We start from the raw sequence: 16,680 nt of genomic DNA, 5'->3' as shown, positions 1-16,680 counted from the left end.
TACACCTCAAAAGTGTGAAAGTAAAGGTTGGATTTTTTTTTTATCTTTTACTATGACACAATGTCACAAAGTTAAATAAAATACTTTGAAACAAGTCTTATTGTAGCACTCATCAGGTTAAAAAATTATGATTAAAATTGACTAATTAATTACAGGTTACAATTAATTAATCGAACAAAAAATAATAATTGCGTGACAGCACTAAAAATATGGAACCAACCATAGATATTTCATTTCAAAAGGAAATTCATAAAAGCGGAATAGATAACAGATTGAATATATGCAGCCTCATTACCGTAACACGCTCATTTAGTCTCATGAAACATAATATATTAGTGCAACATATGAATAAAGAAAATGCTTAAACTCTTTACATCACGTTAAATTACTAAATCTGTCGAATTCTTCATCCTTTAGGTCGCTTCTGAACGATTCCAGCGTAAAACTGAGCGACACTTCTTCTTCTGTGCTGCTGTCAGTACCAAACACTGATACACACCTACAGCGCCCTCTAGAGGACGTTGCTATTTACCTTTTAAAAACCACATTTAAGTCACAGCCCCAGTCAAATTATGCAAAAAAAGTTACTTACACTCTAGAAAATACACTAATTACTTGCTTGCTAAATGGAATGACGTGACTCACCAATGATGATGATGGCGGCTCCAGCAAGCAGTGCGAAAAAGATGCAGAACATCATCTGGTAGCTGTTGATGAAGCTGTGCAGGGAGGTCGACTCCTCCGTCAGACCAACCCGAGGAGCGACTGCTGAAAGGAGGAGGGCGGGGGAGAACAAGCCGTCAAAACTTCTGAACACACAACACTAATTCACTTCAATTCTAACAAGAATGAATAATTAAGCTGATTAATATATTACATATTAATATTTGTTTTTACCTGGAGAGAACGCACTATGAATATAATTTTATAACAGACCGTTTTGAATCAGATCGGATTAAATCCTCACAATAATGCAGCAAAAGAATTTACAACGCGCTTCCATCACAGAGATCAATGATGCTCTTGAACGCTGCATGAGCGGCTGATTTGTGGCTCCAGGAGGTCACACTGGCGCTAAAAATGTCTCACCTTTTTTGGCTGCGGCGGGATCAGACACATGCATCAAAGCAATGGGCAGGATGAGACTCTGGCCAGAAGAAGAGCTGCTTATGGTGAGAGAGGCAGAGCCAGCTGCCTGAGTATCCACAGCGCTGACGGTGTACTTGGTAAAACTGGGGAACCCCTGGTGGACCTCCTTCTCCTGGACAACGATGCTGGGAGACGTTGAAAACACCTAAAGACATTTAAAATATATATATTTGTATAAAAAAAAAGAGCTTTAAATTTCAAAATCATCTAATGCAAAGATGTCAGTGTCGTGCCTCACCTGCAGATTGGATAGTGCAGCTACAGGACCAAAAACTGTAACCTCAGCGGATGGGTGCAGGGTTGAGAGCAGCAGCTCCGTCTGGTCCAAGTACAGGCCCGGTTCTAAGGGCAGCCTGGCGCTGATTTGATCCACAGCAAACCCAGCACCCACCAAACCTGCTTTGACCAGCAAATTGGTCATGGAGATGCTGAGCACACGGCTCTGTTGGTCCGTCAACGGCTGCAAGGTCAGGGAACACGTGTAGAGGCCTGCAGGCAGACGTAAAAGGGATGGATGCTGCTTTTTTACTATCAAAAATCATTTTTAAACCCCTTTTCTTGTCTTATAAATAAACTGAAAGATTAACTAGATTAGATTGCTGATGTGACAAATTGAATTTTTTAAAAAGCGCTAAATTCTGGACTCTGAGGTATTAGAGTTTAACAGAGAAACATTTCATAATCACAACATACAATTAGAGAAACAGCAGGAATCAGTCAAAGTGTTGCACAGACTCAGTAAATTTGTCAGAGATAATCTAACAACTCCTGGGTCCCCAAATCCCAAACACAATTACACCCCTGCTTTTAATCAATAGTGGCCGTCTTCAATTCAATAAATGGCTGCAACAACCTTTAATTGTCCCCGCAAAACTAATCCGAGCCTTGTAAAACATGCGCTTCTTTTCAAATGCAGAGAATACACCTGAGACGGAGCTGCCACCTGTACGGCTCGCAGACACATTAACCCACTTTCCTTCTGAACTCTACTCATAAATCCATACGCCAATGACAGGAACAAATTGAAGGGAGCTCAGTCCACACCTGGACTGACTAACAATAACAAAAGACACTGCAATCATTGATTCATCCCAGCAGTTTTTCTGATTTTGATCTTCAGAGTTCGTCATAATCCATCACATTTAGCTAAGAACAGTATAATAAAGTCTGATCTTTTTTAACTTCTCTGATGTGTTCTTATCCTTTAATGTGAACACACTGGCCAAACGAGCTACTAGTGGTGGGGAAAAAAAAACTTCTTTTTTTAGATCCATCAATTATGATTCTGAATTGTTTTAGGAATTTGAAATAATCGATAATCGAAAAACGTATATGATTTAAATTAAAGCAACTGTTTGGAAGCATTTTGGCTTTCAGTGCCGAGGGTCAGTCAGATAAAAGTCACGCAGTGTGAAAGTTATGTCACACCAAAATTAAATATGTGGGATATACAACAAGTTTGTGAAGTCACAATGTGCAACAAGCTAGACAGTATTTACTTTTTTTATGTGAATTAAAGAGTGTTTCATTAAAGCTGGTCTAAAAATAAAAGGTAACATTTAAGGTTGTTGATATAGGTGTGTATCATTCCCTCTCACATGATTCGATACGCATCTCAATACATGCTCCACGGATCCACAGATAAAAAAGGACAGTATGTGTTTTCTGACTTGCCAATGAAAATGACTGGCGACTATTAATAATGTCATCGAGCGGTGGTAACATTCAAATCTGAAGACACTATTGGAGGAATAAATGTAGGGACAGGGAAGCAATTTGGATTCGGCCATTCTGTTCCACGAGGTTGATCGACAGCGTCTGGCCTGAATCCAGATCAGTTCTCACCAATGCTGGAGTCAAAGCTGGTGTGTGTTTTGAAGACGTCATTAGCTGAGAAGTCGATCGTGTCACTGGAAAAGCTGGGATGGCAGCTTACAGATGTTTCTGGCTGCAACTGTGAAATCGCCTCAGTCTGGGTGGAGGAGCAAGTTCCTGCAGCGTGAAGAACAATGGAGGAATTAGAAAGTGTTTTATTAGAGGAGTTAAATCAGCAGGAATAAAATCAAATCTTCAATTTACCAATTGAGGGAATCAAGACGGACTCATTTTATTGTCCCGACTTGTTACATTTACAGTTTTTTTTTGTCAAAATAGTGTTAAACTCTGTGTTCCCAAATCAAAATCTGTCTGAAAAGCTATTTTAACAGCCTGTCCACCTCAGTCATTGCTCTAAAGCTCATTAATTATTTGGTGAACATGCACAAAAACAAAATGTAAGAAAAAAAAATCCTTTGGTCTGCAACTATTTATCTGTTCTGAGCAGTTGCCAAGCAACTCGGAGACATTCCTGGGAAGAACTGATCTCACACAGCCTATATTAAATGAATCTGTGCACAGACCTCTTTAAAATGCTGCTCTGTTAAATTTATGTTTTATTTTTGCAGAAATATAAGCGACACAAAGGAAAGCAATGACCTTTACAGTTGAAGTGGAGATTCTGACAGAGCCGTTTCCCCCCCGTTTGTTTTGGAAGGCAGAAAATGCTGCTGAGGTGGGATGCAGCCTTTAGACATGCCTTAAAGGTAATACGCTTTTAAAATATAAATTAAAAAATAAAATTAGGCTAAAATGAAGTGAATGGAAGAGTTGCTGTAACCAGGAAATAGGAAGCTGCAGACAGGTGGAGCATCCTCGTGTCTGTTAGTGTCCTTGAGCTGAACACTTCATCTCGTGTTGTAACGCTTTGTGTGGACGGATGCTCTGTCAGTCTCTTTACATAGAAGTGACACCAAAACAAACCACAGTTTGCTACGTAACAAAGTATAAACACTTCACTGTGAACTCAATTTCATGACAATGAGACTCACTGTCGAGTGCTTTAAATTGGTGCTTTAAAATTTAAGATAATTCTTACCAAAATCCTCTCTTTGAAATAAAATTCACTTTAGGTGGGAAGGAAAAACACAGTTACATCCTGAACATGTCTGGAAATGCAAAATTGTTTTATTTTCCTTTAAAGTCCCCCTATGACATTTTTTTGTAAATAAAAAATAAAACCTTCCTAGTAGTGTTTTTATTGTGATTATGAAGTTTTTAACCAAAATCCTACAACCTAAATGTCTTAAAAAGCCATTTTTCATGTTGATCTGAATCCTGTTTCCAAAATCTCCTCTGAGGGGGCGTGGCTTTTGGAGCGGAGGTGAGCAGCCCCGCCCCGATCCCTCCTGTCTGATTATGATAGCTCTGTGTCCACTAAATCTTCACTACATAAAAATGTCAAGTATTATCAGTAAAGTCCAGCCGTATCGTTTTGAGGCGGATGTCAGCTCGGACGAGGAAGTAAAGAGCTTCATGGACCGAATTTACTACAAAAGACTGCAGTCAAATGAGCCGCTGTTCGCATTTCCGTGGTCACATAAAGAAGGTTTGTGGAGTCTCACTGAGATTTACCAGCATTCTCAGACCTGCTATTGTAAGTATTGTATGAAACTCACACAAAAAAATCCAGTGACGGCTGATTTGACCACAGAAATGTGAACGGCGGCTCATTTGACTGCAGTCAGTCGGAAGGGACCATCTAGCCGGGCCTGATGAGAGGTTTAGCGCATGTGCAGCAGAGCTGTTGTGACATTAAGAAGGCTCATGAATTCAAACAGAGCTTTTCTGCAACAGCTTGATTGACAGCAATTTAAAAGCAGAATTACTCGGAAATGCAAAAAAACAAAATGATTTCTAATTACATTTGTTGTCTTACATAAAAAAATGCCACACAGACATGTTAAAAACTAAAAAAAAAACATGATTTTCATTGGAGGGGACTTTAAAGCCCCCTCTGATCATCTTTTGATCAATTTTGAAAGTGGTCTTTAGATGATGATGATGATGGTGTTTTTAACCAAAATCAAAAACTCAATTTTTATCGTAGTCGCTCTTTAGCTGACTTTTACAATACATTATAAGCAATCGTTGATTGATCAATACATGCTGTTCTTAGTTGAAGTTTTTAAAAGCCGCATGGAGCTAATAATTAGAACACTTCTCCATTGATCTGCAGGAATCTGGTCACCTATCAGGTTGGTTCCTTTTTCTGCCGTTGTCAGTAGAACCTTTGTTTCTTGGCCAATCCTGACGGGCGTGGCCTGAGCCATCGCGGCTGTCCTGCTGGGGGCTTTCACGAATACCTGCGCTCACAGAAAAAATAAGATTTTAACATATAAATCAATCACATCACCTTATCAGTAAAAACATATTCAACACTTCTTGTTATTTATCCCCACGTCTGTGTCAACAATAAAACACTTTCACTTCATTTAGAAAGAAAAAACAATAATGTGAGTCGCTCGACAAAAACTCATCAATTCTCACTTTGCTAAGAGGAAATATTCATTTGACACAATCGACTTCATGATGAGGGAGCATGACGGAGTAAAGGATGGCAGCGCTCTCAGCAAATTGATCATATGTGCAAGTCTGGAGTACAGCATGTCTCGAACACGTATTAGGTTGGAGACTATGTGTTCCCCTGAGGCCATGCTCAAAAATCTTCTATATCACCCCTTTACTCTTGTAATTTTACACTGAGAAAAAAAAAAAAAAACAATTGCAGAACAACAGACATGTCAAGAGATAAAATGGAAAAAACACAAAGAAATGCTTTCTGGATCATTACACCAAAGTCAATTTTTTGTTACTTATTTATAGTTATTATTACAGAATGTAATGTCTGCTGTAATCACTCCACCAAAATATGAAGCCCTTTAGCTGTAAATCAGGCAGCCTACCTCTCTGTATGTTCTCAGAACTCCTGGAATCTCATAATACACCGTGACCGTCCCAGAGTCTCTGGAAACAGCTGCACCACTTTTAGGGTCCACCTGGAGAATGCCATTTGCAGAGGAGCTCCACACACCGTGAGCACCTGCAAAGGTGGCGAGACGACGCGTTACCTTTCAAGAACATGCACATACAAGCAAAACTGCTAGCAACAGAAACGAAAATGAGATGGAACTGCTCATGATCACAAATGCAGCTAAGACAGAGGATACGTTCTGAGTGGAAAAAAAATATGAATTCTTTTCTAAATGCAATCATAAAGTGAGTTGTATGGAGCACAGATGGAAACCCCACCCCCAACCAAGCTTCAATGGCTGGCCCCTCCCCCGTTCTACACCTGCCACCCTGGTTAGAGCTGCATGTGACAAACTATTAAAAAATACTTTCTTTCAAAATGACCACTTTCTTTTGGTTTTATGTCTATAGCAACCACTGAATTTTTTGGTCGCCTGGTGCTGACGAATAGATCTATGTGATTTTTAAAAGAATCTGTTAAAGTATACTGTTGCATATCCTTGACAACTGGGGTTTTTGTTAACCACGCTCACATTTCCATTACACTCACATAATAAATCATATAGTTTTGTTCAGCTTGAGCCAAGGATTCATGCATTACATTTTCAAAATATTCAAGTAAAAACTGAATGAAAAGAAACGTGCAACGCTTTTATAATCTACAACTTTTGGTTCCAACATTCAAGTAGCCTCCCTACGATGCTTGAGGACTTAGGAGGGATAGATCGAAATAACTAGGAGGAGTTTAAAATTGAAGCCAGTATGACAATGATTCTTCTTAAATTCAAGATGGCAGCCTCTTCCAACAAAATCCATATATATAACCAATTTTACATCACACAAGGACTTCTGCATACATTCAAGCTGTGAGAACATCACTCACCATCCGAGCTCATGAGCTGGACATCAAAACAGACCACATCTCCAACCACAAGATGGCGGGCGTCGTCTATGCGAATGGCGTGATCAACGGGAAGCGGAACGTAGTCCGCCACCCCCGTGTTTTCACTGTCCCACACTGCCAGCAGAGTGAGGCCGACATTCACTGTTTTCACCGTTATCGAGTGGTTGTTGGGTCCAATCCCGACCTGCACCAGGTCATCCCTGTAGAACAAGAACATCATGATTATGTTTGGAGGCGTTACAAAGTTTGATTCTAGAAATTGTATGGAAAGTGTTTTCTATTTGGACAATAATGTACAACATTTCTGTCAGATCTTTTACAGAGTTACAGAATCTGAGCTGCATTTAGGCTAATCTCATTTATTCCAACCCTTTAAGCAACAAAACAATTCTATTATCCATTTAAGCTTTTCCAGTAAGCGTTCAATAGAAATATAATGACAGATTTTTGCCAGTATTTCCTGAATAGCTCAGATTAAATACTGGTGAGAACTTTAGAAGTATTGTAAGTCAAATACAGACTTTCTAAAATGATTTGGAGATAAGACTTGTCATTTTGATAAAGTTCCCAGCTTCCCTCCTCCTGGCGCTTCCTCTTAAACACCCTCTTTGCCCACAACCCCACATATTCCACGCCTTACTTCTCCCGCTAGATCAAATAAAGTCTCTGCATGAATAAAACTCTGCCAGAGCGAGGTTTGGAAAAATGGGCCCAGCGCTGGCAAACATTTTAAAATGCATGTCATACTTGAATCTCTTTTATTGGCTTGAGAAAAAGTTTTACGCCCCATTTCATTCATTTATTCTTTGTTAAAGACATTAAAACAACTGCTTTATGCTTTCTCTCTTGATCGGAAGAATAGATTCTGGAGTTCGAGTTCAGATTCGAGTAAGACCAAATTGGTCCCTGAGAGAGCAGCGGGGTTTAAGCACAGGCCAGTGAGCGGAGCTGCCACAATATCAGCAACAGATTTGGGTAATTTTCTCTTAAAATTTTATCAGGACCCAGAGAACAAGATAATAGGTCCAATTTCTCCTACAGATAGAAGGAGACCCTCATCGAAGGTGCAGCAACTGTTGTCTCCGAGCAACACTCCTATTAATTTATCTCCCTCACTCAGGTGAAAACGGCTCCATCTGAATTACGGTTGCAGGGTCAGCCCTGTAAATTAAAGTTGTGAACTCCTCATAGACCTCACCACTGCACACCACCGTGACCCGAATGGCTCTGGTCAGACGTTAATGGACTCGGCGAGGATCGAAGAATGGCGCGGTGCGTCGCAGCGACGGCCAAGAGAAGGGGCTGTGCTACTGTCTGCCTTGAACTGAACCAATCAAAAAGCTTCCCAGTGGACAAGTGCAACAATGATTAATATGCTTCATCTGGCAACAAGCTTGGCCAGTTGAAAACTTAATCTTCCCTGATGGCACTATCATATTCCTAAATGACAAAGTCAGGGTTTGTTAAGCTTGCAGTGTGACATTATGCTTCAGGGACCATGAGACGTCATTTATAACACACAGCTAATCTTGGCTTGTGCTAAAGGAGTCAGCAATCTAAAGGTGAATGCAAATACTAACCCTCAACTCTGTACCCGAAATGGAAGGTTAAGGGATAAAAAGACTAGAAAGATACAAAAAAAAAAGGAATTACTCTTCATTTTCAGCTATGTTATCACTGTGAGACCAGTCAACAAAAAAAAGGAACTTTTTAATAAAACATTATGAAAACACTTAGAATTTTAAGCATTCTGTGAAATCTAACAGTGATGTTAAAGATTTTGATCTGAAAAGTGGACAAAGTGCCTGAAAAAGAAACGATCAGACCAGAGGTATGTAGTTTGACCCTTTATTTGAAGGACTGTGTTCCTTTTACCCCTAACCTTGCTTCAATAAAAGAACAAAATGAGACATTTGAAATTTGGAAGTAGGGCTGATGGGTAAAAATATTAATTTCAACTCTCCTTCCTTCAATAACAAAATACTTGGCCTTGCAGCTCTGATGCATTTTGAATGTAGGAACACGGATTTTAAAATAAACAGCATCCTGATCAAAGCAAAGATTTGTCTCAAAGCATTTTTGATCTGCTCTTGGAACTCTCTGCTGGGACATTCAGATTTTATATGGTTTGTTTAGGTGCACTTCTTAAAGGAAAAATATTTGTCATTTGATTGGGTTTTTAAGAGTTCCTTATTGAATAATTCAAACATTAAGACATAAGTTGTTCTAGCAAAGATTGTTCTTACAGTTTTAGGTTCTAGATAGGTTCTTGTTGCTATGGCTGCACGTTGAAGAGGTTTTTCGTGTTTAATTACGAGTAAACCTCTTCAGGCAGGTGTGCTTCAGTAACTGGGTCAAAAGGCTGCTTTGCTGCACTTGCTTTTTAAGAATTTGTTTCGTGCAGACAAAAACAATCGTCAAGAACAAAGTTATGACTACTAAAACTACAACACCCAACTGCTGTGTGTCATAGTGACTTTTATGAGTCTGCAGTTCAGGCTTTTAAGGACTCAATGATAAAAGCACAATTTCAAGGACTTGCTTACTTTTTTCAAGAGCAGGGTATCCCCAATAATTTCCTGAATTCAATTTTTGATTCTTTCCACCTGTTCAACTTTGAGCTTATACAGTTTACACATTTAGACCCATTTGTTTAGAAATACATTAATAATCTATATATATATATATGTTTTGAAGATATTCATTTTAATCAAATACAGTTCATATACTGTAAAATGTAGTAGTGGAATTATAAAGATATTGTTGATACCATACAGTGTTACATGGATTCTCAATCAGAGAAGCTCCAACAATTGTTCTGCCTCTCCTGGAGGACGTTTCCGTTTGGCCACTAGGTGGCGATCGTACTATAGCATTACACATTATTCCAGAAGAAGAAGAAGAAAGTTTGAGCAAAAAAACAATGCTTTAGACCACAAATGAAAAAATATTTCCTTAAAAAAGATTGGAAAATTCATGCCTGTGAATATATAGATGTTCATTTAGTCAGCGATGTATGTTTAGGTCGACCGAGCGTTAGCATTAACTGTCCTATGGGAAACTCCACTATACGATAGCATCAAGCTAGCAGACTTTAGCATTATGCGTTAGATTGATCTCTACTTTTATGGATCAATTATTGATCTATTAAACTACGATTGATTCAGATCAATTAATCTATTTTATCAATCCGGCTCTACTTTTTCTAGAACAGAAAAGGAGCATTTTAAAATGTCTAATTAGCACAGAATGTTTTCATTCTTTGTAGAAACTTAGCAGCAAATTTAAATTTAAAGTCAAAGGCTGACTGTGACTGCTGCTACTGTGAAAAAACAAGAGAAAGTGAAAAGGCTGCCACACAGAATTAGACCTCCCGGTCTTTTTGCCACAGTAATTCCTGCTGTCACTCCATCAGACACTAGAGGAGCAAACCTGATGTTTGCAAAACCCCTCAACTCCACCGGCTTTTTTCCCAAACATAACGACAGGGCTTGAGCAATGACTAACCGGTTTGTAGAAAATGTGAGGTGAGAGCTGGAGCTGTGAAGAGCCTCTCCAGTGTGAGCATGAAAATGAACAGTAAAGGTAAGCAGCACTCCCAGAGGAAAGGCAGTCAGGTGATCTCTGCTGAGAGTGTAGCGCGCCGGACTGGTGCTGAAGCGGAAATAGGACACGGGAACCACCTGATGAATTCAAAGAGACCCTTTAGTGGATGAAAGGCAAAAGTGGAGCAAATGTGCAACATTTACCATATCTATAAATTAAAATATATACATTTTCAAACTTTTCAACCAACAAATGTAAAAAAATTCACTTTTTATGAAACGCGTGATGAAATGATTTCTCTGGTCAAGAATGGAGCTTTCATTTAACAACTTTTTTGCAGCATTCTGAAGCAGAACCTGTACTTTCTCCAAGCCGTGGCCTTTAAACTGACCTTCACTGACAGGATGAGAGTCTGATTGACACCAAACGTTTCTTGAGAAGTAACCAGCAGTGAGGAGACGCCGGTCAGAGAACCGGACGAGAGCAAGCCCTTATGATCAACCTGAGCAACGACCACCTGATCAGGGCAATCCAGCATTTGATAGGAAAGAGCGCCCACGCCATCTCTGTTAAAAACACAAACAATACCGCATTATTTGAACTGTAATTATCACATTTTTTACTCAAACAAACACTATTAATGTCCTACCTGTTAGTTTGAAGTCTAATAGCCGAGTTTGGAGCCATCAAGATCTCCTCAGCCTCTACTTGAGGATTAAGCATGTGCAGCTTGTCGTAGACCTTGATCAAAGCAGAATGTTGAAGCTCCAATTATTACAGTGCTTTGTTCATTCTTTGATGTTTCTGTACAAATGACATGTCATAGTCTAACGCAGTCTGAAGCATCCAGCTCCAGCTAATCTGTACTGTTATCACTCAGCGAAGTAATAACTTCAGATAATTCAAAGCTTTGTGCTATTTTGCATTAGATGCAAAGTTTTAACCCAATAATAGAATACAGCTCTAGGATAAATCGTTTATAGGAGGGTTTTAAACATGTGTAAAGTCATACTAAAAAAATGCTTAATATATAAAAATAGATGGGTTAAATTGCTTTTTATTGAGAGAAAATGGTATCACCCCAACTTGTGTATGCGTAATTCTTGATTTGCAACTCATTCAATACATTATGTGCATTCGTACAAAAATTATGAAATATAAAAAAAAAAAAAACACACAAAATACAATGTACACATGCACAACTTACCTCTTAAAAAATGACACTAATTGCTTGCCACGCACACACAAAACCACATTTACGCACAAATCTGATACCAGACTTTTCATGTCTAAAAATTTCATCCTTAGGTAAAGTGTGTAAATGCTGCTAGAATGCTGGGTCAACAGACTTTTCTTTTCTGCCTCTTTGAACTTAGATTGTGAATAAAATCTGCTGAAAACTTAACATTTTCCCATTTTCTTAAAAAAATATGCCCCATAATTAATATAAAAAGTCTAAATAAGCATTTTTAAAACATTTATCCCTTTGAAACTAAAAATATTTTCCAGAACTGATCGCTTCCTCTCTGCAGCCCCTCCAGCACAGGGCTCTTTCATAAGCCAGGGTCATAGTCACAGGGATAGCAGTAGTGGAGCAGCTAACTCAAAAAATCTTTCATTTTATGATACAAGCATGACATTTGGCTGAAGTACTTATAAGACACCAAATTCTAAGAAAAAAGAGCTAGCCACTTTAAATTCTAAAATGGCGGCCATTTTCCAAGATGGCTACCAAAGGTTGTTGGTGTAATGAGTTACATTGAAAAAATATGAGTACTTCATCAGGTAAAATTAGGTTTTTATTGCTAAACATTACAGTGCCATTATAGGGCATTTTTAGGCAGAAAGAGCTCATCCTCACTCCCACCCTGGCATTAGCAGTCCATTTTCAGGGCAAAAAACTATTGAAAACATCATCAAGTAAACTATTTTTATGATATTCTGCCAACTTTACTGCCATGGCGGCCATCTTGAAAAAAATGGCAGCCATATTGGATTTTTGTGTGGCTAGCACTTTTTTCCTGTAACTAGACCCAGAGACTATAACTGTACCAAATTTCATGCTTGTATCATCAACTGAACGATTCTGGCTAAAAATGACACTAAGCTGCTCCACTACAGGACGTACCTTTCTTAACAGCCACAGATCGGAGTGGGCCAGTGGGCTGATCAACCCTCTCCCATCTGTGGGTGTTTAGAAGAGCCTCATGCTGCTGCCTACAATCACCACGTTTGCAGACCAGAACTCTGTGCTCTGGTCTTTCTGCTGAGCTTCTCTGCGGCAGCAAAACTCAGCGACACCCACAGAGCAGACTGGGTTGATCAGCCCGTGGGCCCGCTCCAGTATGAGGGTGTTTAGAAGTTTCGCTTCCCCACACCCAGAAGGGTGGACTCTTCGCCTGCCTGCATGCCCTTGAGAGCCGGGCGTAGAGCTGATCGACTCATCGCTCCCTCCCGGCAGAACCTCTCTCCCCTTATACAGCGGGAGCAGACTCCTTCTCCAGACACAAAGAGAGGGATGTAAGGTTGATCAACCCTGTCCACTCTCTGGGTGTCGAGGAGTCGTCTGAACGCACCATCCGCTTGTGGGGAAGTGCAGTGGCGAAGGCGCTGCAGGGGAAGCTCAGCAATGAGAATACAGAAACTTGAGTATTGCACGTTTTAAAAACACATATTTAGACTTTTTTTTGAATAATAATTATTGGGCATATCTGTTTAAAAAAAGTGGGAAAATGTCAAGTTCTCATCAGGTTTTATTTGCAATCTAAGTTCAAAGGGGCTATAAAGTCATTTTTTAACCAGTCACTTCATTTTATGCCTTATCACGATTATTTTATTGTATAAAAAGCCCATCAGGGGACAAATGCTGCAAATTAGCTCCTGCTACAAGCATGATGATATGGGCATGGGACTGCTGCTTTGCTGTATGTCTATGTTTTTATATCCGTCCCTACTAAATAAATAAATACAAACTTTGATGACCCAGCAATCTAGCAGCATTTAAACGCATCACTTACACACAAAAAACGTGAAAGGAGTCTCATATCAGATTTGTGCATAAATGTGGTTTTGTGTTCATAACAAGAGATTTGTGTGTGTAGTTAGGTTCAAGCTGTTGTAATTTAAAGTTGTGCATGCATAAATTGTAATTTTTGTACCTATGCACAAAATGTATTGAATGAGTTACAAATCGAGAATTGCGCATGCACAAATTGGGGTGATGCTATTTTCTCTCCGTAGTTTTTTCCTGACAGGCATCAGCACGAACAGAGTAACAAACACACTTCAGTACCTGGATCTGGATCTCATCTGTAAGCTCTTGCAGGTTCCCCTCCAGCTGCTTTGCTGTTGGGTCAGTAACTCGCAGAACCACCTTAAGGCCGGTCCGCCCTCGAGTTCTTCCCGTCACAGTCATGCCAAAGTTGTGTTCTGCCTGGAGGTCAATGTTAGCCTAGATAAGACAGGAACCATTATACGACTGACAACAGCAGCGGCGGCTAATCAAATAAAAAAACCCCAACAAGGATGAGAAATGAGAAACAGGCTGTCGAGGAAGCAGAGAGGAGGCAGACGTTGGGTTTCTAAACCACACTGTAATCCAGAGCCAATATATCTTAAGTCAATCAGATAAAAGGAACACAAGGAAGGCAGAGCTAAAAATAGCATGAAGCAGTGACAGAAAGTGTCTAACATTAAGAGGCTACCGCTGTCACAGTGTCCCAGTGACTAGAAGAAAGATACCAGAAACATCTGCAAAAACTTTCTTTGACAAATAGGGAATTATTTCAAAGATTAGTAGACAAATTAAAATTTCAAGATGATTCAGATTAGATAATGCGTGTAACCCAAGGTTATGAATGGGAGATAAACTCAAAACGTAAGTTCACCTCGACTTGTCGAGGCTGAATATCCAGAACATCTCTCTTAGTGGTGGACCAGTGGAAGGTGAGAGCAGGGAAGACGCTACCGAAAGAAAGCGGCGTCTGACTATTGGTCATCCCCATCACATATACGGGCATCTGGAAAACAAATCCATCCAACAAGTGAGAAAAATAACCCACAGAGAGCAGAATTAATTATTTATTGAACAGCTTTCTATCTTGTTTTTTTATTAAATAAACAGTAAAACAGACACGGCCTTCAAACCTGAGTTCCTGTTTTCATTCTTGTAATAGGAGCTCTGATGCGAATGCCAGTCAAAACCACCACCTCAACGTCCACTTGATCCTGAAATCACAGCATGGAATCACTCTTATTAGCAAAAGCTAACAAAAAATATGTGTTTTTAGGATTTTCTATAATAATTATAAGGCATATCTGTTTAACCCTTTGGAATCTAGAGCCTAAAACTCAGTTTGTGTCTACTTTTTGAATTTACTTCTGTATTTTCAGTTTAAAAGACAACCTGCCTGCTTATAATCAGCACAACCTCACCTACTTGACACTACCTTTATTTTGTCATGTTTTCCCATGTTGTATTCACACACTAAACATAAAATCATGCAAAAACAGAAAATTCCTTCTGGAACAAAGCGTTTTAGTTTGCTGTGGAAACTTCAAAAATGTTTGACGAGCCGTTTTTAACAACAAAAAAATGAAAGTTTTAGGAGTAATTTCATAAAAATTTTAATAAGTATTCCTTTTTGAGTTTTTTTAGAGAAGTTTGATCCAGCTGGATTTCAGGTGTTCTGCTTGGCTTGAATCCCAGGTGGAGGCGTGTCTGACTACTCTGCTCAATTCTCGCAACATCAGTGGGTGGGAATTTAGAGATGAACCACGGAGTTTCTACATTTTTAGACAATGTTTGTTAATCCTGTCAGTCCTCATCCCAAAATAAAACACTGATCAGTTTCCTCATTGTTGGATTTCTAATAGCAATCCGCTCCATTCTGCTCCATTCTCCTCCCCCTACGGCGGACCTTCTGCTCTGCGTTGCAGCTGTGTGATCAACTGTCATCTTCTGCCTTTTTTATTAAAATAAAAGATTGTGCTCCACCCACAGTTTTATATTGGATTAAAGATGTATTCAATAAGGTGTACATTAAGAGGCTCTGAACAAAAATGTAACATGGTCTGGAAACCCTTTTTTATTTTTTTTTTTAAATCATTCATCTACGAAAGTGACACAAAATGTATTGTATGAGTTACAAATCAAGAACTACGTACACACAAATCGGATGGAACTATTTTCCAAGGATCAACATTTCCTTTGAGCATTTACCTGAGAAATGATGACCAGCTTCCCAGTCTCTGCATCGACCACCTGGACCATTCCCGTCACCGTTACGTTACCGACAGCAACGCCCCTGACGTGACCCAGTGCATTGACAGTAGCTATGTCCTCATCAGAGATCGAGAAGAGGATATTGGACTGAGGTTGAGGGCCACCCTCAGATGTAATCTAGAAGGACATGAACAAAAGAAAAAAATCAGTTAAGAGTTATTACCAGTAAAAAGTTTTATAATAATTGGTTGAAAAACATCCTCTTTTGCAGTGTCCAACACTGCAGATGCGAATGAAGTTAAGGTGGAATTAGTATGTACCACAGCTATTACTGGGTTTCTAGAATGCATTCTAATAAGAGAAAGAGACGAAGCAAAAGCTCCATGTTTTACCCAGGAACCAATTAAGATAATGCCATCTCCCAGAATAATTCATTTTAGGAATAAATGAAGAGCTGAGGCCAATCGTGGGCAGGCGACATGGGAACTAATCGAACACATACCTGCATCATTGCACCAATTAGCAGAGTCATTTTCCTGGGGATGAGTTTGAAGGGTGGAAATACCTAAAAACAAAATATAATTAATATATTAAAAGATGCTTCAAGTTTTTAAGATGTCAAATTTGGATTCAAACCTCAATTGGCTGGGGTCCAGAAGCTATTTTTCTGCCGTCTTTATCCATGACGACAGCTGACAGAGTGGTCTGACCGATAGAGAGTCCTTTCACCAAAAACACTGCAGTGTCATTTTCTGTGGACTCTGCTAATGGCCTGCAGAACAGAGGCTTGAACATTAAAGAGTTTTTGTTTGCAAACACCAACAGCCACTTTTTTTTTTTTACTTACTTGAGAGAGACGATTTCAGAAGCTGTATTGAGTTTAAGATTCATAAACTGGAAATAGCTGGCAGAGAAGGGCTTTTTCTTATCATCCAAAACTCTGACATAAGCTCTCACAGATGTGCCAATCTCCACCTGTAATCAGGAGGAAGAACGTCCATAAATACAG

General features: G+C 39.4%; 1 protein-coding gene across 2 annotated transcripts in view; it reads right to left on the bottom strand.

Moving 5' to 3' along the window:
* The window catches only part of nup210 (nucleoporin 210), a 37,005-nt gene that overhangs the window by 4,731 nt on the left and 15,594 nt on the right, over nucleotides 1-16,680 (bottom strand). The window contains exons 22-38 of one of the 2 annotated variants that reach the window (XM_024293012.2): nucleotides 16,519-16,646; nucleotides 16,308-16,443; nucleotides 16,174-16,236; nucleotides 15,669-15,848; nucleotides 14,594-14,674; nucleotides 14,335-14,466; nucleotides 13,740-13,898; nucleotides 11,097-11,188; nucleotides 10,839-11,013; nucleotides 10,409-10,584; nucleotides 6,881-7,101; nucleotides 5,931-6,067; nucleotides 5,216-5,330; nucleotides 2,995-3,141; nucleotides 1,388-1,638; nucleotides 1,090-1,294; nucleotides 646-768 (exon numbers count right to left, since the gene is read on the bottom strand). In XM_024293012.2, the coding sequence (XP_024148780.1) occupies nucleotides 646-768; nucleotides 1,090-1,294; nucleotides 1,388-1,638; nucleotides 2,995-3,141; nucleotides 5,216-5,330; nucleotides 5,931-6,067; nucleotides 6,881-7,101; nucleotides 10,409-10,584; nucleotides 10,839-11,013; nucleotides 11,097-11,188; nucleotides 13,740-13,898; nucleotides 14,335-14,466; nucleotides 14,594-14,674; nucleotides 15,669-15,848; nucleotides 16,174-16,236; nucleotides 16,308-16,443; nucleotides 16,519-16,646 (2,521 nt within the window). The remainder of the gene's footprint in view (nucleotides 1-645; nucleotides 769-1,089; nucleotides 1,295-1,387; nucleotides 1,639-2,994; nucleotides 3,142-5,215; nucleotides 5,331-5,930; nucleotides 6,068-6,880; nucleotides 7,102-10,408; nucleotides 10,585-10,838; nucleotides 11,014-11,096; nucleotides 11,189-13,739; nucleotides 13,899-14,334; nucleotides 14,467-14,593; nucleotides 14,675-15,668; nucleotides 15,849-16,173; nucleotides 16,237-16,307; nucleotides 16,444-16,518; nucleotides 16,647-16,680) is intronic. The other variant, XM_024293013.2, reaches the window with a different exon arrangement.

This window comes from Oryzias melastigma, linkage group LG7 (assembly GCF_002922805.2).
Source record: "Oryzias melastigma strain HK-1 linkage group LG7, ASM292280v2, whole genome shotgun sequence".
Lineage (NCBI taxonomy): Eukaryota > Metazoa > Chordata > Actinopteri > Beloniformes > Adrianichthyidae > Oryzias > Oryzias melastigma.
This window is presented reverse-complemented; position numbering and strand designations above follow the sequence as displayed.